The sequence below is a fragment of the Ornithodoros turicata genome, chromosome 9 (genome assembly GCF_037126465.1).
Source record: "Ornithodoros turicata isolate Travis chromosome 9, ASM3712646v1, whole genome shotgun sequence".
Taxonomy (NCBI): domain Eukaryota; kingdom Metazoa; phylum Arthropoda; class Arachnida; order Ixodida; family Argasidae; genus Ornithodoros; species Ornithodoros turicata.
The window spans coordinates 31,914,506-31,938,542 of record NC_088209.1 but is presented as its reverse complement, the minus strand read 5'-3'; the positions used below and the strand labels follow the sequence as shown (position 1 = coordinate 31,938,542).

The 24,037-nt window shown below is 46.6% G+C and overlaps 2 protein-coding genes across 2 annotated transcripts; one reads left to right on the top strand and one right to left on the bottom strand.

Annotated features, from left to right (window-relative positions):
- The first annotated feature begins 10,145 nt into the window (after positions 1 to 10,145).
- LOC135367896 (uncharacterized) lies at positions 10,146 to 13,355 on the top strand. Its single transcript, XM_064600997.1, has 3 exons — positions 10,146 to 10,448; positions 10,956 to 11,121; positions 12,518 to 13,355. Exons 1-3 carry the CDS (start codon positions 10,290 to 10,292, stop codon positions 13,321 to 13,323), a joined length of 1,131 nt encoding a protein of 376 aa, XP_064457067.1. The 5' UTR covers positions 10,146 to 10,289; the 3' UTR covers positions 13,324 to 13,355.
- A 321-nt stretch (positions 13,356 to 13,676) lies between these two features.
- On the bottom strand, positions 13,677 to 23,524 carry LOC135367895 (serine/threonine-protein kinase MRCK beta-like). The gene is made up of 17 exons (XM_064600996.1): positions 23,387 to 23,524; positions 23,067 to 23,152; positions 22,273 to 22,476; positions 21,964 to 22,125; positions 21,485 to 21,576; positions 20,724 to 20,889; positions 20,045 to 20,217; positions 19,710 to 19,780; positions 19,428 to 19,544; positions 19,232 to 19,342; positions 17,759 to 18,145; positions 16,304 to 16,434; positions 16,028 to 16,157; positions 15,178 to 15,323; positions 14,940 to 15,124; positions 14,716 to 14,881; positions 13,677 to 14,007 (listed from the first exon to the last, which is right to left on the bottom strand). Exons 1-17 carry the CDS (start codon positions 23,403 to 23,405, stop codon positions 13,699 to 13,701), a joined length of 2,655 nt encoding a protein of 884 aa, XP_064457066.1. The 5' UTR covers positions 23,406 to 23,524; the 3' UTR covers positions 13,677 to 13,698.
- Positions 23,525 to 24,037: the final 513 nt, after the last annotated feature.

Here is a 24,037-nt window from a genome sequence, read left to right as displayed (position 1 = left end):
ATTCAACGCATTTTCCATCCATTCTTCAACCAAATAGCCAGATAGCATTCATCTTCATCATCACTCACCATCTTCTCTCCCTCAAGCAATGGGATAGGGTGCTGCCTCAGCGGCGAAACATACCACTACATCATCATTACTTATTCGTTGTTGTTGTTCTTGTTGTTGTTGTTAGTCAGATAACCTGCCCTTGAGAGAAATGTCCTCGTTGGCCACCTTTTGCCTACCTTTTGCCTTTGTGTGCGCTGTTTTTTAGACTTTCCAATCATTTACTTGGCCGACACTGCAACTTTCATGTAACGTTTTGTATTTTTGGATATATGTTTATGGTGAAAAAACAGGAGAGAAAGGTAAAAGTACAGCTTGCATGGCGTCCCAATGGCGGACCGGAAATAGCGCTTAAAAAACAACCGTGAAACATTTGCAGAAGGCCCAGCTTCGTTTCGCGGTTCCTTGCAAGGAATGCTTGGCACCATCTGTAATTATCCTGCTAAGATAAATGTGCGTACATTAATCAGAAAGAAAAGAATAAGAATGAAAGAATTATCTTGTAGCGGAGCGCTGTACGTGAAACATTGCACTAATCTCTTGTTTTTGATAAGGCGTGTTCGTTGTCAGTATAATTTTTTTTTCTAATTCTGGGGTGCATAATGTGGCGAGATATACTACGAGTCATTAAGGTTGTATACTTTTTTTTAGAGCGAGCACCTAAGCTGCATCCGTGTGCATTTATTAAAACTAACTCCGTTTTTCTTTCTATATGCAACGTATAGCATAAAAAAAAACGTAAATGCGTAACAGATTATGAAGGAATACACAGGAGAAACTTAATGAGGGGTACCGCATATGCAAGACGATTATCAGGTTCTGCATAATGTATAGAATATAACAAAGAAAGACGTGTTCTTTTTTTTTCTTTTTCTTTTTTTGCTTACACTCGGTTTTGGCTTTACACTGACGGCCTCGATAATCGAATGAGCAGCAGCCTTGCAAGCTGAAGCGTATAATGACGTTCACATTTCTAGACCTGCAGGAAAATCGATCAAATAAGTGTAGTGACGTCAATGAGGACTGCACGGCTGAACCGGTGCTTAGAATCGTGGCACACATTGATTCGTTCATGCGTAAACTATCTTATTTACATGTACATTAGAAAAATTGGCCGCATCTTTGGGTGTGCATGTCTATATAAGGTCATCTGTGGTGGTATATTGTTGGCGAAACCCTTTTTGAAATGCTATTATGTTTTTGATTAATTTATGCAATTAATTTGTATTGTATAATAATTAATTTAATATTCAAATACTTTTAATCTTTTGTGATGTCCTTTAATTTTTTTGTATTGTTACTGTGGTCCTTACACAATTTCAAGGCACCAACTCTTTTTATATATCTTCCCGTGTAAACACTTCACTTTCATACGTCCTAATTTTACTAATTTACTAACTACGTAACTAACGAACTAACTTCATCCCTTTCTGCTACGCCGCTGCGCAGACACCTACTGGCCGCGCATCCCCGCTTTTCCGCCTCCTTTCCTTTTCATGCCTTTTCCGCGCCTCTCTCCACAATCTCTCTCTCCATGTATGAAGCCACATGGCTGCCGATGGTTGTTGGCATATAAAGCTACTGTTTTAATACACGTAAGCGAGGTAAACCTAATCCACCACACGGAATCCCCTTCGATTTTCTCCCTAGTATTTTTCTTCATCACCATCAACATCCCTTCGATCTCCAGCCAACTTCTTTGGCTTAAACTTGTAGCTCCCACCGTTTTGATGATGCCCTTGTCGTTATGAGACGAGGCACTATGTTCGAGCACTAAACAAGCCTGCACCGGCCTCTGTTTAACAAACTGGCGTCAAGGTCGCAAACATATAAAGCAAATGTGCAAGTCATGTAGCATCTACAGCAATGGTATTTTGAGCTTAAAACGCGATAAAATTATTCGCAATGTTCCATCCGCCCTCGACAGGCTGACCAGAAGCGGGGAATATCTCCGCTGAGAGCTACAAAGTCTCCCATGCACCTTTTCGAGTCGCCCTTATCGCTCGATTCTAACCTGATTAATTCCTTTAACTGGGCACGACCTGGAGGTTTTCTTCTCGGCTATGATCGACAAAGTGGAACTCGGGGAAGAAATCAAGCTTTCAAAGAACTCCAATCAACCCTGGGCGATGGATGTCACCTTTCAGCGAGTTGTCAAGGTCGAAGGAGCTCCTAATAGAATTAAGGTTTCGTCGTGAATGTGTGGCTGGATTTGCAACGACGACGTCTTGACGTCTGTGTAGCATACATTTTATGGGGCAATACTTTCTAAACGAAATAACCACAATCGAGCGCAACATAATGTTGTAAACCTTTCATGGTCGGTAAAAACCCGTAGCTCTAGAGTTACACGCAACCGGATTAACGATTAGATACCCTATTAAACAAGTACCCCCCCCCCCCTGCAATGCATGTATTATAAGTTAGTACTGCCTCCTAATTGCAGAATGCGGTGCATGCACACTATTCGCATCAGCATTATCTATCCATATTTTATGGTCGCTTGTCTTCGAAAAAAGAAGAAGAAAACAAATGCAAACACTTTTATATTTGTCATTTTTTTCGTAAAGTTACGACATTCCGATCGACTGTCTGGCTGAAAACTTTTTGTGCAACGTTGTGATGTAGAGCTAAATTAATGAAATGAACGCAATTCGTTTATTTTTATCTTACGTACATGATCTTAACTGATGAAATTAATTGAATCCATTTTAAACTCTCAAAAGTAAATTCTACGCATAAAACCTCGTGGAAATTTTGGTCCCTAACGCTACCTGACCATGTCAACAGCGACAATAATGTCAACCTTTCGAAAGTCGGGATCGCCCCGAAACTACTGTATTCATCCTCCCCCCCCCCCTTTTTTTCTCGACATGTACAAAAACCCGTTGCCTACTGCTACGGGCAAACGCTAGCCCGTTCATTTACATCGCATCCATAATTTCCCGCCGCTACACTTTCCGCATTCCACAAGACGACAGAGCTAACTACACTTATCGCACCGAACCACTGCGGTTGAAGGACCAGCAGAACGCTGTCGAGCAGCGCAGTCCTTCAGATACGGTCGCTCGCTGAACGAACGACTGGACTTGCCTCTCCGTACTCGTTCCGTGAGTCTGGGCACACAGAGGGACGATACGGACACACGACTCAAACTAGCAAAAGTTATGGAGTTCATCTACCAGCTAACGTGCATCTACGCCATTTTGTCGTTCCGTTGGTAAAATAAAAAATAAATATAAAAATAGGAAGATGTTGACCCAACTCTACATTGGGTCGGCTACTCCAGCACGCTTATGGTAGCGAGGTCTGGCTACCAAGGAGTCTAAAATGACGTTTGTTCCACAAAAGTCCTATGGAAGGAGATTACACGGTGTGAAACATGTCGATGTGCTGCTGGCCAGTCACCGAGTACCTTCTTGAGGTCAAGAGGGTCGTGTCTGACCAAGGCATCCCGGAGAGCTTCTCGACTTGACGTGAATCACTCGCAGCTGAGCAGTATGTTTTGTTCAGTGTCTTCTGGCACTTCCGCATTGGTTGCAATCTGGTGACGGAGCTATCTCGATACGCTGTAGCAACGCGCGGCCCCGGGGAACGTTCAGCCGAAATCGACGGAGTAAGGATTCCAGTGGTCTGGGCCTCCTTGACGGAGTTCGATATGTGAGGTGAGGATCAATCCTGTGGAGCAGTGGCGTCGGTACCCTTACGTTCAACCAATCACGTTTTACAAGTCGTGTTCGCAGAGGACCAACAGTACGTTTCGCGTCGCGAAAGCCGGTGAAATAGACCTTCTGTGTGGGCGCGCGCTGGGTGAGCTCCCTTTCTGTGAGTAGCACTGTTCTTCACTGTTTCATTGTATATACCACTGTTATTCACTGGTTTCATTGTACATACCATCAAGCCAATGTAATAAAATTTCTTTATATATAAAATTTACATATGCTATAAAAATATGTTTGAAATATTTAGTTTATAAAAACGTATTTACAAAGCTACAAAAGGCCGGCGGATATCTGGTTAGCACGCATACGACTTACGGCCTGTAAAATTTACACGTCTCGCTTTCGTGACCTTTCTTTGTTGCGTCATTTCCATCTTGGTTCCCTCGACGTCCTCATAATAAAGACTTTCACGACGCAGAGCAAAATACGCGGAGTCATATTTCTCTTTATTCCAATCTCGTAAGCAGCACCACGCTTGCTTCGTCTCATTTCCATGCAGGCACGCGGCGAAAGGATAAATTCCTTCAAAGAGTCGCTGAGCTATACGAGAATGTTCGTAATAGAGGCGCGTGATAGTACTTCTAATGCGCTTTTTCCACCAAAGGTTTTGATGTAGTGTATAGCAAGGTGGGGGCTTACAGTATATGGGGTCAACTGCTACGACTAATAACGCTAAATTCACGTGCGTTGCATGCGGTGCATTTATGCTGTGCTGCGACACGTTTAAAGTCATCTTAGGCTTGGAACGTGCACGGAGCGAATGCGACTTTGTCTTTTCTTTTCTTTATCTCTTTTTTTTTGCGCTAAAACGTGCTAAACTTCTCGCAGAATTCGAAGATGTACGTACAAGTTTATGTCTGGGAACGTTAAACACTGTACGCACCCAATAAAAGTTACAACGAGTGCAATGTGCAACTGAGACACCCCGTTCATCGGAGAAGTAAAACATATAGAAATGGAATAATAATAAATGTGTGAGTTGCGTGTGCACTCATGTGTGTGATAACTTACATGTTTACATGTTCATTTACGTTCAAAACGGTCACCAGGTAAAGCACCCTGTAATCCACACTAAAGAACGAACTTCACTAACTATTTATTCATTTATTTATACTGCTAGCCTACATGGCTGTTGTAGGAGTGGTATATATTAAAAAAAAAAAGATGAGAAACGGTACAGTGGACAAAAGTACTAACAATCAGCAATAGTACAGTGACATCCTAGAGACCTCGAAGTTATAAACCGTCAACCAACTTAGATAATTCTTCAGGGGAAGTCGCATTAACAGCATCATAAGAAAGGTTATTCCATTGGTCAATGCAGTAGGGGAACAAAGAGTGCTTGAAGCAATCTGTGAAGCACAGTGGCTGTTTATAAGTTTTGTTGTGCTTCCCTCTAGTGAGAAAAGGAGCGTCACGGCGTACGCCATCAGGCTTGGATATCCCAGACGTTTGAAGCGTGCCGCCTCTAAAGTCATGACTTTAGAGGCGGCACGCTTCAGAGTTCGCTTCACTATACGTCAGGACTCACCGTCGTTGTCAATGGTAGTCTCCTACCCATTGAGTTCCCCGAACTCATTCGCTGGGCGAATATCATTCGCATGTATTGCCATTTGATTTCACCGTGCCACACGAAACGAATGTCATTCAGTGCGAGTATCATTCACTAGGACAGGGGTATTAATTTGAGCCATCCATATCGTCATTCGGCAGGACGCGGCAAAAAGCAGAGGAGAGTTAAACTGACGTCATTATACTCTCACATGCACGTGCGAAGAGTGAAGATCGCGCACACAGAAACGCATTCAAACGCGAACCCTCGGTGGTACTTCACTTAAAATTCTCACGGCATCCCGAACTATTCGTGGTTTGCTTCTGAGCTCTTCACGCGATGAAGTCTTGAAAGGTGTCGTTGAAATACCTCTCACCAAGTCACGTGCACACGACACGATGAAGTGCTTTCATTCGACGCCACGTCTCTCGACCTCATATCGCGTTTCTCTCAGTGACTGGAGCGGTTCTCTCTTATGTCTGTCAGATCTTGGTCTTCCTTTTGTCGTGCTTAACTCAATTACATGTGAAGGGAACGAAGAAGCAAAGATCGATATCGAAATGATGGACACAGAGGCAACGACCAGCAACACTTGCCATTATGCTTTCTCTTCTTCCACATTTCTTTTTGGACCGGTTGCATAATTTATGAAGTGTCCGAGTTGAGGCAGCGCCTTCATGTATATTTATACCCTCATCGCTGGGTGCGAGGGGCAGACAGACGAATACGTTTGTGCAGTCTCATGGAGTTGATCTGTTTCGTGATTGAGGTGTCTTGCGCTGACTGGGTGTCTTGTCTGCGATGTCCACTGTCGTCTCACGTGAAGTTGATTCATGGTATATTGGTTAGGTTTAGTCTATAGGGCACTTGATTAGTTGATTGATTGATTGATTGGGCACAGGACGGCGGAGAATGACCCACCACATCATCATCCCATTTATGTGTGTGTGTATGTGTGTGTGTGGGCACATGACCGGCAATCAAGAGATGCGGGGCACAAATCCCGCCGCTGTCTGGCTTTCGACGTACGATCTTCCATATTTCTTTTTTTTTTATTCCTTGTGGACACCGCGAAGCAACTGTGGCTATGAGCGGCGTACAGATGTAGACAGATGGAGTGAGGACAGCAGGAAGGAGTGGGGGACAGGGGGGTTAGTATGCGTCCTGGGCCGACTTCAGGGGGAACCGTGCCGACATTCGTCGGGAAAGTCTTCGGAAAACCGAGGGAAAACCTCAGACAGCACAGCCTGTGGTAGGATTCGAACCCACCAACCTCCCAGTGTTCAGCACGATTTTGGCTACCACTAATGAGCGGGACGCCTTAACCCAATCGGCCATACCGCTGGTGCCATATTTCTACGGCTGGATACAGGTTCGTTAAACTATGTTCATCCCCCACACTTACCGAATGATGAAAGAAGACACACACCGACGGCTGTGTGTCTTCTACTTCTCTCGTCCCGTTTTCTACCGCTGGTTGCCTTTTCCATTACTATGTACCAACAGGACCAAACGTTCAACCTTTTACCGAATGAGTATCTTCATTGGGAAGCAGGCAATTACAGGGTGTTCAAAAGTAAGCCTTCACTAGCGCTTTATAAATAAGCGAACAAAAGAAAACTGGTGCTATTTTTCTGTTCCTTGAGTAAGAAACATGTGCTACATAATTAGCAGCACCTGTTTCTTACACAAGTAGGGTAAAGTTACCATCCGGTTTCCAGTCATCGCTGTGTTTGCGTAGCGCTCGTGAAAGCTTAATTTTAAACACCCTGTATACGTTGTGTATGAAATTATATAGTATCCTTGCGCATTGAGTATAGTATGAAAGGAGCTTGATAGGGAGTATGAAACAATTCCAGTTATTGATGTTGCTGCACTGGGATGTGCTTTCGTTCGTGCATTAATATGTCAGCATTCGTTTATTAATTATTTTTGTTACCTTACATAGTACTGTTATGGTTCGTCTCTTACGTATGGTAATATCCATGATATTACCGTATTACCGTACCGCTATATATTACGATCCAAGGGGAAACTTACCTGGGTCCTTTTTATTTCTACAGTTGACACTTGCACGGACCGAACATGTAAAGAAAACAGTAGCTAACGCTGTGGCTACTCCCTTCTAAGTTCTAATGTAGTATATACAGGGTGTTTGCTCTAACGTGTCCAGAAATTATATTTAAAGCGAGCGATAAAATAAAAGCAAGTGGTACTTTTCTGCTACTTGAGTAAGAAACAGGTACTGCTTCACTAGTAACACCTGTTTCTTAGTCAAGTAGCTGAAAAGTAGCGGTCGTTTATCTTTTATCGCTAATTTTAGATAAAATTTTTGTACACGTTAGAGCAAACACCCTGTATACGAATTGATGTTTTCTACCGCGGACTGGAATTTGAAATGAAAACACACAAACTAAAAATTAACTACAAACATTAACAAACAAATTAACAAATTAACAAGCTAAACTACATCATGCCCTTGAGTACTGTCCATGCCCAGCGCACTGCCCCTTTCCCAGTTAAAAAAAAAAAAGGCGGGCAGATGATGGTGAATGAAATGCACCGAACTTCCCCTCCAGGTCGGTCATCTAACACGTCTACGTATATTCCACTCGTCTGCATCTGACACGAGGGACCAATGCACGGCCTCGGTTTGAATGTCGAGTGTGGGGCCTCAGGATGCACGTTGAATTTAGCTATCCTTCCTCGAAGCGTAGATTCGGCTTTCTGTCTGGCTCGGAGCCTCCAAATCTGATTTAAGCACGACCCTGTTTGGGTCTCGATTCCCTTACTGCTTGCTTTGCCGTGTAATGTAGGCTTTTCCTTCTTCTGTACCGGCTTTCTTTCCTGCATACGTGGCATATAAATAAGAAGTTCCCCAGTGAAACCCGACCCGCGAGTTGATTTTCGTCGTCTCCTGCTCAAGTGACTCTCGACGTCTGTTGCTCTTGTTGAAGAAGCACTGAGGGAAAGCACTTGAGAATTGGCACCGTGTTATTGTATGATACGTTAGCGTTCGTTCCACTGTCGCTTCTGTGTTCTGTGTATATGCACGAGCGTACTGAAGGAGAAGAAGCGCTAACAAGGTTTAGACTTGAGAGGGAACGAATCTAGAATTTCCCGAATCCACGAATCTTACGAACCTCGAATCTTTCGAATCCTTTCCTTAAAAAAAAAGAGAGAGTAAAAAGCCATGGAAAGAAGAAACTGTTCTACTGAAAATTGTTTTGAAGCAGAATTTCATATCTTTGCTTAATGAAAAACAAATTAAATGATAGTTCACTTTCAGAATAAAACGTACCCATAAACTTCCTAAGTGTAATTTATTTAACGTGTTGTTCGTCGACTACAGGAAATACATAAATTCTCGTGTAATGAATTTCTTCTATATAAGTAAGAAACAATCAAAAGCAAAACCGTGACACATTTGAACTTGTAATGTTGGATGGACCTTTATGCTGTGGTTTTGGTGCGCCCCGGGGCCCACAGGCCAATCAGGTTTTCGGTGGACTCAGGGGGCACCAATTTTATAAAGAAACAAACAAACGTGGTTGGTGGATTCGAAAGATTCGGTTCCCTGTTTTGGGCACTGGGGTTCGGACTCGCGAATCTCGAATCCCTGCCTAGGGTTTGAGGATTCGAGGACTCGCGGATTCGGTTGGCCAATCCCTAGTTTAGACCCACCCACCCTTTTCCGCTTAACAAAGAAAAAAAGAAGACATGTCGCCATGCAAATAGTTTTGTTTTGGTGGATGTTTTGACGCGGACAGTTAGTACAGCCGAAGCTGGAACCTAAATGTGCCAAACGATTTACAAATATATACACAGAGCAGTGCCGTTCGAACGTAGGGAAGGAAGGAGTGTTTAGGGGCAGCCACCCCGGGTGCCTGCGGCAGAGGGCGCACGGCAGGGGCGTCGGAAGTCCCTCACAGAAAGGGGGGGGGGGAGGGCGAACCCTAACCTAACCCAACCTAACCTAACCTATCCTAACCTAGAGGAGCCATTGATGTGCTTATTAGAAACGAGTCGGTCGATATAACCCGATGACTGTGGAGGGCAGTACGCATACAGGAAAGCTATGTCGCGTTCTTGGTTACCTTGAGGCAAAAGGAAATTGGCGCGTAATGTAAAAACCGCGCGTTTGAACAGCACAAACTGATCTTTTTTTTTTTTTTTTTTGCGTGAGTAAGCGAACGGTGGCGTGTTCCTTTCTTTTTCATTCTTGTTCTCGTCGAAAGCACAATGTTGTCAATGGGTGTGTTTGTTGCACTAAAAGGGCTCTTCCGAGTGTTACGGCCATGGCTCCAGTAAAGAGAGCAGATATGCTACACGTGTCCGTGTCACCAAGCACACCAGCGAACTGCTGAAAGGCTCCTCGACGCTTGGTAAGAGTTTCCCTTTCTACATTCTTAAAAAAAAAAAAAAACGTGTACAGTAACTCTTTTTTTGGGGAGTACACCCTTGCCACATATATCACTCCCTTTGGAGTTCGCAATTACTCACCAGTAGGGAGTTAAATGGTCCCCTCAATCCCTGAAGGGAGTGGGGAAACTCCTTTTTTAGAGTAATTCTACACTCCAAAAGGGAAGTGATATATGTGGCAAGGAAAAGGAGTTAAAGTACACCCTTTTTTTTTAAAGAGATTTCGCTCTAGCAAAGGACGTCTACGTGTTTTTGATCGACGCCGGGAAATATCCGATGCTATAGCATAAACCTTTTGCTGAGTCTGAGAATTAGTCGTCCGTCCTTCTTGTTCCGTGTCTCTGGGTCCCCTATACCATGGGTGTACATCCCCCAGATTTAGCGGGAACGCGTAATTATTTGGAGAGCAACGCTGCCTCTCGCGGTCCGCGCGCATCCAGTGTCAGCGGGTACCGTTCTGCGAGGAGGGCAATGGCTCCCAATTCGGCTTCTCAAAATTAACCACCATTGCGAGCAAAATTGAATGCCTGAAGGCTGAGTAGTGAATGGACAGCGCTGGCTCGGCGGACTTCTACGTTTTACGGTGCATCTTCCTCTGTCTGGACCTCAACGACCTGTTCAACGTCTGTGAAGTCAACCGTACCTGGCAAAGTGCCGGTGTTTCCGTGCTTCGAGAGAAGCTACGCTACCTCTGTTTCTGCCACGTAAGAAACTCTTCTGTTCAGTGCACTCGCGAAAGAAAGGAAATGCTACCTCATTGTTCGTGTCTGCCATTGCCATTGCCGTGGTGTGCGCGCGTGGATGGTATAACACCCGCATCGTGAAGTGAAGCATTGCAGGTTTATAACACTGCTGGGTGTTCGTAACACCTCGATAATAACTGTTTATTCAACGTTGATACATCTAGAAAGCTTGTATAAGCACATATTACAGACAACTTGTTTCTTCACTGTTATGGTTTCACAATCAAATTGCCGACATCAATGCAACATTTCAAAGTCGAAAGTGGAATTTGCCAATGGACATTACACAGGAGTTCATTTTTATTAGAGGACTTTCGCTTTGTGCTTTACTGGAAGCTTCAAAACACACACGGACGTGCCAGACCCATTTCAGTGCAAAAATTGTTGGCTGGTGGGTTTTAGTTACCAAATGTGAAAGTTCAAGCGAGAAAGGAAATAACAAGTGCGACATGCGTTCTTTTTTTTCAGTTGAAATCTCCCGAAAAATGCCGAATAACGGAAGGCGGTCAGCCCCGATACCTCGGCGAGTTCTGCGAGGATCTCCGACGGTTTATCAGGATTGCTCGTCTAGCCGACCTCAAGCCGACGTTCGGGTTCCTGTCGTACTCGTCGAATCCGACGGACGAAAAAGCTGGTGAGCACGTGAACATTTTTTCGCAAGTAGTACACGCAGTGACGTAGCCACCGAGGGGGCTAGGGGGGGCTCGAGCCCCCCCCCCCTACCTGCCATGTGCCGATCCACGCAAATCGTGCAAATCCGAGGAGAAAATAATATATTGGAGGGGGTACCATTGCGACGATCCTGTGTCTGTCTACACTCCTGAATGGCTTTCAAAGTATGAGTGTATCAAAATACTTCCAATCTGGTGACAGGGCCTCATTGGTCATAACAGCCTACATGGAATCACATTGTGAACGTTCAAGTCAGTCTAGATTTGCATCCCTCATCTTGCGCTGTGTGCAATAGCCAGCTGGCAATAAAAGGTCTGTGTAGGCGGACCCAGGAATAGGGGGGGGGGGGGAATGGGCGGGTTTTCGTATCGACCCCCCCCCCCCCCCACACACACACACACCTTGGAGGTCTGGCTACGCCACGATTTCTGCTGCTGCTCAGACACTGCTTGGCCAGCATAAAAGTTAAGTACGAGTCTCATAGAAGCGTATACGAAGAGGGGAGTCAAGTCCTGTAGATCACATAAACAAAATACAGAATAATAGCCAGAACAATAGCCTTGGCTGTGCATTAAGCACGCACTCGCTGCTCGTACGGGAAGCGATGCCAAAGCTATTGAGAATGAGTCATTTTCCTCGACTGTTATGGAAACGGGCCAGCTGATTCAGAAAGTTACATTTTGTTGAGCTTCCTCAAATCCGTTGCATTTCTCGTAACAGGTTATGTACGTATCTGAGAAGGCTTCTGCAAACTAGTTTGCCTGTATTGTAGTTGTATGGTATTGTATTGCATTGTATTGATTGTTGGTTGTATACTGACGTGTATATTGTATATGACGTGTGACTTACCCAAGATGGCGGTGATTTTGCCACAAGCGACCGCTTGAGGATGGTTACAAAAAAAAAAAAAAAAAAGGAGGGGCAGCCCTGCGACGATGTCACATACATCAACATGCAATGCAGTATACTGCTACGCCAAATGATATGATGCCATGTACCTCTTCAGCTGAAGTTAACGAGGTCCTCTTAAAACTCTTGGAAAAAGCGGCAGTGTTCATCCGATTACTTGCTTTACTGACCCGAATCATTGCCGGGTGACCTGCATAAACTTCCAAAGTTCTTTTTTTCTTTCTTTGACGTGTGGTCATGGGCGCCGCCAGGATTTTTTTCCAGAGGGGGGAGGGAGAAGCAGAATGTTTGGCATTATGGCAGAATTCTTGAGCCCGCAACAACATTGTCTTGGCTCAGAAACCCTACGTTTCTAGAAGCCAGCTGCGTTTCTGTTAGCTGTTCTTTATTACGCAACCGACAGAACATGACGCGCAAACTTTTCCGCTTATACCCGCTTCTTTCTGCAGTTGTACGCCAAGTCCAGAGAGAACTATCCACAAGTTGTGTAATTGTGTATCACCGGTCCAGAACTATCAGCCTCCGCAACGAGATGAAACCTACCGAACCGTACAGTGTCCACAAGGGTATAACGGGTGCTTTTCTGTTCGGACCTCTAGTCCCCAAAACTGCCCAGCGATCTCTGGATGCGGTCCGGCGACAACAGTCTACTGCACCGGCTCACCCTGCACAAACGCTACCCCAATACAAAGCCCAGTCCAGTTTCAAACGCAATCGCCTCGGACGATTGTCAAAACTGTTCCGGCGCGCTGTCCTGCGTCGCCAGATGGAAGAACCCTGTCTCCGCAATGTGGCACCGGGTGTTATGTTGTTCCACTCATTCCGCATTCCGCAGGAGGACGGGCGGTGCCTGTCCATGGCGGCGACGGAGGCGTTCACAGGCAGGACTGTGGTGGTGTCGTTTATGCAACTCTTCCATCCACGCGATGCAACATCTGTCCAGCGTCTCCTGCAAGAGTTCAGGAAAGGGTTCGGTCCCCAACGGCTCCAGGACACCTTTGTCATCGTGTTTCAGAAAGACCTGGAGTGCGTTCAAGAGCTCAGCCAAATAACGGGTCTGTTCCGAGAGGTGCCGGTCATGTCCATGAGTGGAGAATTCCCTAGCGAAACCCAGATGCTGCAGTTACAGCAAAGCCAGACTGAACGCAGGGTGGTTGTGATAACGTTGAGTCTTTCCCCCCTTGGTTTTTCCTGTGATGCTGACCTGGAAGGTATTCTGAAGGAAACTTGGAGGTATCGTATGGACGATTGGTAACAATAAAATGCTGGAGCCTGTGTCAGAACGGACCTTCCGCGCATTGTCTTCGTATACGCGTCAGATGTAGACTCCTTGAGGGACAGCATGGTGGTATCATACCTGGTCTACTACGGAAACTACATATTGTGCCTCATACTAGGCACTACAACAACCAGAACTAGGGTATTTTGGGGCGGATTCGGCGTATCTTTTTCGATGTTCTGGCGTGTACATCGTTCACTCGACAGTTATTAGCGAACAGGGATTCCACAGAACATGAATGACACTGTATCCGATTAGAAACGAAAACGCGGAACCCTAGTTATGAGCTTGATGCTACGGGACAAACCGACAGACATTTCGAGACAGAATCCGTTGCAAAACATTTTTATACTATGCTATTGTTCTTCCAGTTACACCCGTTACGCCGGTTTTGTTGTCTTCGAGAAAAGCGTTGGATGACGGAGTTTCCAGATTGGTATCGGACATGACTGTCTCGTGCATCCGGGTGTACGAATGCCTCTTCTGTCGCAGAGGCGAAATAGCGGCCACGGTTATCTTCAATTCCGAGCCGTATCTGGAGAGGGCGGCTTTCAGGGTGGCTTGCGTTAGGTGGTCCACCGGCTGGCCATCCAGCTGCATAACGATGTCACCGACGTAAATGTATTTCCCCGTGGCAGTCACGCTCAGCTGAGACACCTTCTGCAGAATGAAATAATCGAATGAATAAAGGCAAAACAACACAGTGCCAGTGACACCACAAAGGTGATGGTATATCCGTAACCCCAGGAACGAATTTATTACGAAGCAAGAGGGCACTGAAGGCAACAGACTGCTGACATTATCGGGCATCCGGCAAGGGAGAATGCAGGTTTCGAAGCAGACGACAATGCTGGGTGACGTCACGCTATCCTCAAATGGGCGAATCCCCGTATTATGGACCTACGTTTTCTGCCCTTCGCATTTCGGTTTCGGTTTCGCTATTATCATCTTTTAAGAGTTAATAACTCGCGTAAAGTGAGTCCGAATGTTGTATTCGGTATCCAAGGGGTTCTTGTTCGGTATGGTGCTCGATTTTCTTCGAATCCTTGCGAAGTATCCCATTAAGGTGCCACGAAACTGACCAAACTCATGCTATGACGTCATGTGTTCTTTAATCTAACAACGCCACTGTAACATTGCTCCTGGAAGGTCTTCAGTGGGACGTTGCCAGGATACTCCATCAAGCTCACCTATGAACGCCGGCCGACCATACATGATTGGTATTCCGTATCCCGATCGTAATCGACGCGTATCCTAGATTACCATCGTTTAGCACACGTTGTACTATTGCAACAGGGTAGGACCGATTCCCAATTACTGATCCCCAAACTAGCAACTAACGCACACTACGAATTTCATATTCCGTACCTTTACCAAATGGTACCTGATGTGGCTCTTCTGCTGATCGTTGTAAGTCTTCACTTCGCAGGTCTCAAAACCAAAACTGGTTCCTGTCCCTAAGCAGCCGCCCCGAACCGCCATCAATGTCATCGTCTCATGACGGCACGATGCAATTATGTCCTGAATATCTCTCCTGTTGAGAATAGACAACCATGAGGCTTTCAAGTGAGGCGCATGAAGGAAGGCCCTACCGTGTGTTGAGCAGGCGGTAGACGCTTGACGAGAGCACCGTAATAATGACCTGATCCCCGGACGAGTTGAGAAGTTTCCTAACCTGAGAAAGCGGTAACTTGCTGGTAGAAGTCCCATTAACAGCAACTACTATGTCGCCTTGCAGGAGCTGAGATCGTTGGGCGGGACTTCCGCGTTTTACGCTCTGAGGATGAAGAGATGGTTATGCTAACACAGGCACGCGCGTGTTGGACTCACCTCAACCATGTAGAAGTGTCTGCCGCCTTCGCCCTCGACCCTCTCGAGACCAACTCCGAAGCCCCAAAACTTCCCCATGCTCTTGCGGCGGAACAAAATAACATCCAGCTTCTCCGACGACCGCGCTGTCTGTGAGTCGCTTAAAACTGGGTACAAGCAACATTGCGTTGAGGTCCAGCTTCAGGTTCGGGAATTCTGTACGGCGTAACATTTGACACATGCAAAGTATGCAGCTTATGCGTTGCCGTGACCAATGGAAGGACATAAGCTGACTAGGTTGGTGGGCATACACTATGACACCGCTGGGTCGTACCGCTCCCTGGCGGACTCTCTCCCATGTCTACATGTTCTACGCTCTCACAATACGGTATCGCTACTCTCTTAGGGTGGAGCAGTGACAACTTCTAGGGGGTAATAGTTGTCGCATATGTTGTGCCTAAAAGGTTGGAAAGTTCTACCTGATACCTCACTCCCACAACAAAACTTCACCGCATAGCACGTTGTCTGCCAACCATTGCCACAATGATAGGGTTACCGCTTCTGATTCGGGGAACGACGGGGGCGTACGCATTTTCGAATCAATTTGGATATATGATAATTTCTTTCACCACCCTTGTACACCCTTTATCAGAAGTTACCACTTTTTCACACCCTTTTTTCTTAGAGTGCACTATACTATCCACCGCTGCTACGATTTTTTTGCTAACCTCCTCTATAAGTTAGCCCGTTCTAAAAGGGGTAGGTACATCACTGTCTTCTAGACGTTGTCATAATCCAAGTTAGCATTACAGGAAATAGCATTCAGTCAGCGACGATTTGAATCCAGGCCTACCCGAAAGCCACGGCTTACCTGACATTGCACCACCACCTCCCAGAATACTGTCCGCAGTCGAGACCCTCCTGTAGTCCAGCTCTGAGGAGTCCACGCCACTGGTATTCATGAAATTGTCGTCCATTTCTACGGGCTTCTTGTTCTTCAGCTGCTCGATGGCGGCGTGATGCGTAAAAAAGTGCGTAAAGTGAGTGCGTAAATAGCGTTCATAAATAACGTAAGAGTGACTAAAGTCTCCGAGACGAGCGCCTTGACCTGCATGATGGTAGCACGCATGCACGCCTGCCTGCTTACCGTGAGGACAAGCTTCCGGAAGCTAGCAGAGGCATACGTGTAAAGTGGCTTCTGTAATTCGGGCTCCATGTCCACCATGTCCTCGATCTTCTGGAGCTTTCGCTTCTTCGTACCACTGGTCGCTCCAGCCGCTGTATGGCAACGACGACAACAGAACAGTTAAGCACTCAATAAGATAATGGCAAAACAATGTCGACAAACACGCGGATAATGCGTGGAAGATGTCTAAGGGACTGAGGAAACATAGTGCTTTGTTAATTCTATAATCATTGTTCTTTAGCAAAGCCTGATATTGATTTTATCTTGGTGTTGTAAGGGAGAGGTTACCTCCTCAACATCGTACTCATACCCCTGTCAAAGGGTACTTTCAGTGCGGATTGAACCCGATCCGCATAGAGATTCTCAAGGGCGTTCGGTGCGCGATGCTGATACACGGTCCAATCCAGTGTGTATTGAAAGTAGAGTGTGAGAAAGTAGGTGGCGCTAACAGCCCCGAGGCAGCCCCGTCCACTTCCGCATTGTCTATTTTTTTCTTTTCTTTTTTTTGTAAGCCTTTACAGGGGGCGTGGTAGAGAGTGGTCCAGATTAAATAAATTTGCAAACGCAGTCGCTCGTCATACCTAGACTAAAACCGTAACCGTGAAATTCCATGGGCTTGTATATGAACATTTTCAAATTAATGTACTGTTTTCGTTTTCTACTACAAATTCTCTCAGTTCGAGGATGCCAATGGCGGTCTTCAAGCAGTCTTGAGAATCTCAATCCCGTTTAACGAACTGGATCGTGTTAAGCACGATCGGAGTTCGATCCTGCTCGAACGTGTTCGTGTAGCAGCGACGGATCCGCATTGACTCAATACGGATCGAAAGTGTCCGTGTGACAGGAGTATCATACTTCATCCCATGGGCGTACCGAGAGGGGGGGCTCCTTGGAGCTCCAATGTCGCTTGTGAAATATAGTGCGCTCTTTAGTCATAATAGGTCCTAATGATTATTCTCAGATGCCATAATAGGAACCTCTGAACACCCGCATAGTCCGCAACGTCCGCCTCCGGGTAAAAAGGTGGACGGGGGTGAATGCTTGCCCCCGCCTAGAAACACTAGGCCCCCAACCCCACCCTTGGAAAAAGACCTGGGAACGCCTATGCTTCATCCTCTGAACCCGTGCCATCCAGCTTGGAATCCGAGTGGCTTCATTGATCGTTCTACGCTCACAATACCTGTGCCCATCTTAATCCTAATCAGACTCGAAAGTGCACTTGACCGGCTTCAAGGGAATTCACGAAAGAGCACTTGACGTCCCCAGAAGCTGTGGCGTCTTTCTCCTATAGCAACAGCCCGCGTCTCCGCTATCCACCTTACGTTGGAAGACTTGCCAGCAACTGTGTGGCAGGCATTCCGTATATTGGCACTTTGGGAGCGCGTTGTTGAGAAGGAAAGAAAGACCTTTGCTTACATAGATGCACTTCTGTTTCTTTTTGTCGGCTTTTATCGCCACCCTTGTCAGCTCGACCTTTATCAGTCGTGCCCTTGTCACTGCGACTCCCTTGCTTGGTCAGAGACCTCTGCCGTTTTGCCGACTCCTTCATTGTTTTACCGACTTCGTCGGTGGCTGGTCCACCGCCCATGACTTCCACGATGGCTGGAATGTCGCACAGAAACGGTTTGCTGCTGAGGATTTTCCAGTCAAAGCCAGAGAAAAATGGGTGGCCTTTCAGATCTTGGTAGTGACGAGACCCGAGCCGTTCTATGGGATTCTTCCGCAGCAGCTTGAAAACGTAATCCTTCGATTCTGAAGTTGCAGAGTGAGGATGTTCTTCGGCCCTGGGCCATTTGAGAGGAGCTGCAGAATAGTGAACTTTCAAATAGAGGTTAAACAAAGAAACGGCAGCCCTGTGAATACCGTGCTCACGATAGGAGTAAGTTACAAAGCCATCGTACCAGGTCGCGTTTACGTGCGAATGCATCACCCATTGGGAAGCGTAATTCATGCAAGATAAAAGGTGTTACAGCTTACAGTATGTAAGTACTATATAGTGTCTCAGCCTTCCACTCCAACTGGAGCACTTTCGATTCCACATTACTCATTACTGGAAGTCGCAGAACTACCGTCGCGGAAAGGATACCCCGCCGCATGTACTCGAAGAATTTCTTAACTTAAACCGGTGTCCTCCTTAAAAGCAGACTTCGCAACCAAATGGATTTCGAGCTTGCGGTATTGCGGCACAGTTGTGAAATACCTCACTCGAAAACGGATGTGGATTAAAAAAAACGATGTTTGAAATTTGAGAAAGTCTGGCTCCCACCGAGCGTCGATAGAACTATTTTTTCTCTGATCGGGCAACGTCACTGTGCATTAGTCATATCATTCCTGTGTTGTTTCCTGACTCTCAGGAAAGTAGGTGACCGCTGTTTCTTTCCATCTGTGTCCGAGTAATCTGATCCGGAATCTTCGTTTTGTTTCGGGAATGTCACACAGCGGCTACGACCGGCATACTCGTCGGCTCCATGCAGGGTGACGTAAGGTGTCGGCCTTCGAAGGGGGAAAGTTTCTGCGACTCCTCTCCACGTCCCTGTTTCGGTTTCATTGCTCGCTTATTTGAGATATAATTCGTCACATGAGAAGGGGACAAAGTTAATTGCAGGTATACTGTGGATGTTATGCACCAACTACGACGTGCAGCAATTTGGTCACCGGTCGTTCCGAAGTATCCCTTTAATGCTCGCGCTCCTGAATCGCAGATACAGGAGCACACCACTGCTGCGCGAACGGTAGAGAAAGTGGTCTAGTAGACTTGAAACAGCAGAATGGGTCAGTTTGCACGACATTCTCAGAAGCCGAAGGAGCTACGGCACAGACGAAGATAAACACAAGAAAGACGACACACTGCTCGGTTTCTGAGAATGGTTTAGTAGCAGCATGTCCTACCTCCTATTATGCGGTCTCTAAGCAGCTGCTTGTTTTTCCCTCTGAAAGGTACTCTTCCGGTCATCAGCTTGTAGAATACTATCCCCGTCGACCACCAGTCACAAGCACGGCCTTCGAAAGAGAAAGTACGGATTGCAGAAGACACGTTAATTGTTTACTGCGGCCTTAATAAGCAAGGTACGATCAGCCAACACACCGTATGGCCTTCGCTTCAAGATTTCCGGAGCCATATAAGGTATGGTTCCCGCAGATTCGCCATCATGGAACTCGAAAGCTGTTCTCGCGAAATACCCCTTAACCAGCCGCTTGGAAACTGCACCAGATGGAAAAAGCGACAGTGATTAACGACCCTGTTATGTATGTCAACTGTCCATTGGCTATTGCCTCCTATGAGGCATATCACTCCTCGTACAAACTTTGCAGTGAGTTTTAGGTTTCCGAAAAGGCCTTGTATATACTCCTGTACAAAAGCACTTACAGTGTCCCAAGCAGACCTTGTTTGTATCGAAATCAATGACCTTCACGCGTCCTCCAGGTACAATGAGCATGCTGCGAATGTAAGAAGAGAAATTAGTGTTGTCTAGAGTCACTTAATAAGCTTATTGAGTGACTCTAGTGTTGTGACTCTAGGAAAGTCTGGCGCCCCCATTCACGCGGTAGCCCCCTGCAGCCCCCTGCAGCTCACTGCAGATCGGTCCTAAAGTTGTGAAAGTGAACTTCCGTGCACTTGGTCTCGGAAAGGACTAATGTGTGTGTGGTAACGAATCCCCAAAAATAGAGATACTCCTTTTCTTTTTCTTAGCGTGCACTTACTTGGACACTTTAATATCTCGATGCAAAAAGCCGCGCAGATGCAGATGCTCCAGGGCCAAAATGAGTTGGGCCATAATGATCTGTACTTGATCGATGGGTAGATAGTTGGCCTTGGTCACCACACGCATCACATCGACCCCTGCAACGAGCTCCATCATTGTTACGTAGGAGTCCTGTGAAGAAGAAAAAAAGTCAGGGAATATATAGGCATATAAGTCAAGCGCATATTGTTTCAAACGAGCAGCACGATCAATCTAATATCCATAAGCTGCGTCAACTACACGTGAGATATCACGCTCCTTTACGATCAGCGAATGAATGCAGCTATTGGGGCTGCAGGATAGCATGGCGCTTAAAACATTCTGGAGGGTACTCTGTTGGAGAGTTTCGCCAGGGTTTGTTTTTGTCGTAGAATTTACTCTGACGACATAATTGCCTTTTTAATATTTAATATTTGGATTAATTACATTAATTTAAGTTAACGCTTTAATTTAAACGATCGGAAGGACAAGTTCTGCGCCAAAAATAGAACGGAACGGAATGGAATGAAAAATATGGGTACAGATAGAAAGAACGAAAGCGTTGTTGAAGGTTTCTTTGCTTCTACCGAAATTTATTGACAGAAAAAAGAACTGTTCACAAGAGGTCACCAAACATGAATAGAGTGCGACGCACATACCTTGGCGCAAAAGCAACAGTAGTACTTGACCAGAAATGGGCTGTGAATAACTGATGCCACCACCTTGTCGATGCATGCCTGCTTGTGCCGCGAAAATCGGTCTATGGCTACCAATTTCACGGTGCAGGTGAATTTTGCCGGCACGTATTGAGCCTTGTACACAGCTCTGAAAAGCGTAGAGTGTTGGATAAGCATCTATCAAAGGTACATCATCATGACAGTGCATATATAAACGTAATTGGACCCAAAGGCTCGCACGTCCAAGTTGGGATTTCAAGCCCTGTGTTACAGGAAGGATGTCTTACCCACAACGACCTACCAGATTATAACGAACATACCATAGGTACCCCTTCCCAGCGCCGAATTTGGAAGCTAGCGGTATCGCTACTCATCGGCCCTGTTATTGCTTCCTCAATGTCTGCAATGCTTTGTACTTCAGCTTTCCTTAGTATTTTTGTACACGCGGTGGATGTCCCACGAGGCGCTTCTTTCTAAAGTCGATTATCATCATCATTCCAACGTTTTCATACGAGGTATTGCTTAAACAAGATGGAGAAAGGACAGCACAGCTGTTGCTGTCTTCTGCTTCGGTAGTAGTACGTCCGCTTCCGCGCGTTCAAGACCCAAATTTCCAGTGTCCAATCATGATGTAGACCTCGCGGGCCGATGAGTAGCGCCCCTAGCGGGTCGTGCGGACGGGCTCCTAGTAGGGGCTGCCGATTATGACACGGTCGTTATAATCTAGTAGGTCGTGGTCTTACCCAAATCCACCGGCTCCAAGAAGTTTCAGTGGCTTGAAATCTTTCATTTTCGGTATGAACGTTGTATATGGCTGGATGTCCTCCATATTTACCTGCGCAACAAGGTGCACGAAGTGATAGCATTCCCGTAAGTGCTACTGGAGTCACTAAATAGGGAGCAGAGTAGCAACACTGAGCCACGCCGGCGAGCGAGACCGCCATCTTGTGTCCGGCGAGGCTGCGTCGCCTAGCAACGGGACGACAATTCCCCCCTTCTCAGCCGGAGAACTGCGCGCGGTCGAGCCAGCTCGCAACCGAGGAGACCGGTTTTGGATGGAGGGGACTCAACAATCTACGGCGCGTTCTTGGAAGGAGAAACCACGTGACACGATCGGGACCAATCGAGGACACCGTTCGGCGGCACCGGCGCGGAAAAGGAATGCGGAACTCTGCACCCCTATTTAGTGACTCCAGTAAGTGCCGCACAAGCTATACGTTACATGTTCCGTCTTAGCGACAACTCCGTCGCCAATGGCCATCCAGTCGGTGACGCTGACTTCGCATATTTTTTCCAGGGACGTGGCTAGCTCGCCTACAATAATGGCGAGTTTGCGAATGGTCGCCCCTAGTTCTTTAGCCGTTGCAGGAGCTTTTTTAAGGCACTGCGTGCAAGAAAGGAACCAACATCACCAAGGTGACAAACGCTATATTCCCCCAGAAGGAGGTCGCATAAGAAACTACAGGATCGGACGAGGAAAACGGCAGAGGTGTGTCGCAGGGATACCTACAGCGAAGAAGGATATGCATACCAAGCTGTGTAGCCCAATGAGATTTTCAATCATGTCCCGGATGTCCTGGTAGGTGATCACCTGGCGGTTGAGCTTCTGGTGGCACTCCTGGGCGGCCAGTACTACTTGCTCCTGGCAGAAGTGGGAGAGCGGGTCCCGCATCAGCGACACTTTGCTCTCTCGCTTCATGAAGAACTCCAGCAGCACTGTGGTCACTTTCGGAATCTGAAGAGCAACGGGCATTAGCACATGGAGAACTGACAGCGCCTGCTTCGTGTGGTAATACTATCGTGGGTCATGGCCAGAGCGCTTCCGACGAGATGGAGGGGGATGGGGGACCGTCCTGGGCGCCCTCGCCGAGAAGGCGCCGAACAGCAGGCATGGCCGTACAGAGAGGGGGCAACGGGGGCTTCTGAGATATCATAATAGGAACCTCTAAACACCCGCATAGCCCACAACGTCCGCCTCCAGAAAAAGAGGTGGTAGGCGGGGGGGTTGCACGCTTGCCCCCTACCCCCACCCCTGGAAGGACTTTGCCCCCTCTTGGAAAAAAAATCCTGGGAACGTCCGTGACGGCAGGTTGGACAACATAAAGCGGGAGTCAAGGGAACTAGAATTTACGAGCTCGGTTGTGCAGATGAGCGCTTTCTTTTCTACAGAGCTTCGGACGGGAGGGACATGGGTGGCGCGCTTCACGTTTGCCCTGCCCCAGGCTGAAACTCGCCTCCGGACGGCTCTGGCCATGGCTTACAGCTGTGAAGCAGCTGTCACAGCAGACGGCACTAGAAAACATGTACAGTTTAGAAGACAGTTACCCTTGGAAAAAGAGTGGTCAGAACCTTTGCTGACGACTTCTTTTTCTGTTCTTGTGCGGAGAGATTGGCAGAGTGTTTTTTGCTGTCTGTAAATAAGGGGTGCTTAACTAATTCAGAATTGAAAAGGGCTCGCCATGTGCACAGGTGCCACTGAGAACATGCTTTGCACTATGTCTTAGATGTGCATGTGTTTGGACAAAGTAGCACCGTTGCATTTTCAGCTGCATGTCTGCAGATGAGGAGGACTAATATGTCCGCCTTATGACTTTGAGGAAATGGTTAAGGCTGCCGAGTAATGTTACAAATTGAAGTGACCTTACCATGGGATGATTCTGTCATCCTCAACGATGTCGTATATAAAAGGAATAGATAAAATTATGGTTCCGGATAGGAAACCGGTTGGGGAAACCGTTGATCGCGTTCCAGCGGAAACGTTGCACTGCACGTCTTCTCCGCAATGCGCGTGACAGAGGTACGTGCATGCACTAACTTCTTTCGCAGAATCGCAATGAGACCGTTCGAGTTGGCTTTATAGATGATTTGGACACTGCTGGCTAAAGTAAATGTACCACGCTTTGGGCTCATTAATTTATTGTGGTCGACAGTCCGCCCTATAATTTTGCTCTAGGTCAGTGCACCACAAATGTCTGTTGAAAGGTTAATAATTTTTATTTCTAACTTCTTCGATAATGGGTTGCTCTTCATTGTTACTGCGATTAGGATTCACATACGAGTGCAAAAGAAATTCCTCTAGAAGAAAATGTTGCATGTCATTCCGTTAGCCATGGTTTGGTCACGCTCCTTCTTCACTTTTCTCTTTGACCGCTAGGTGACAAGCATTCACCCCGATTTTGTAAGATGTCAGACTCGTTACGTGGACTTATTACTGTTGTCAGTTTTGAACCCTTCCACTGTGTGGCACGTATGGCACATGGCAGTCGACAGACGTCATTGATTTTTTACCCATGTGC

Coding starts and splice junctions, on each gene's coding strand:
- LOC135367896 (XM_064600997.1), top strand. CDS start 10,290: ATGGACAGCGCTGGCTCGGCGGACTTCTACGTTTTACGGTGCATCTTC. Junction 10,449..10,955: donor GCTACCTCTGTTTCTGCCAC/GTAAGAAACTCT, acceptor CTTTTTTTTCAG/TTGAAATCTCCCGAAAAATG. Junction 11,122..12,517: donor TCCGACGGACGAAAAAGCTG/GTGAGCACGTGA, acceptor TTCTTTCTGCAG/TTGTACGCCAAGTCCAGAGA.
- LOC135367895 (XM_064600996.1), bottom strand. Junction 22,477..23,066: donor TGACCACTCTTTTTCCAAGG/GTAACTGTCTTC, acceptor GTTGCTCTTCAG/ATTCCGAAAGTGACCACAGT. Junction 19,545..19,709: donor CAAGGTCTGCTTGGGACACT/GTAAGTGCTTTT, acceptor CATCTGGTGCAG/TTTCCAAGCGGCTGGTTAAG.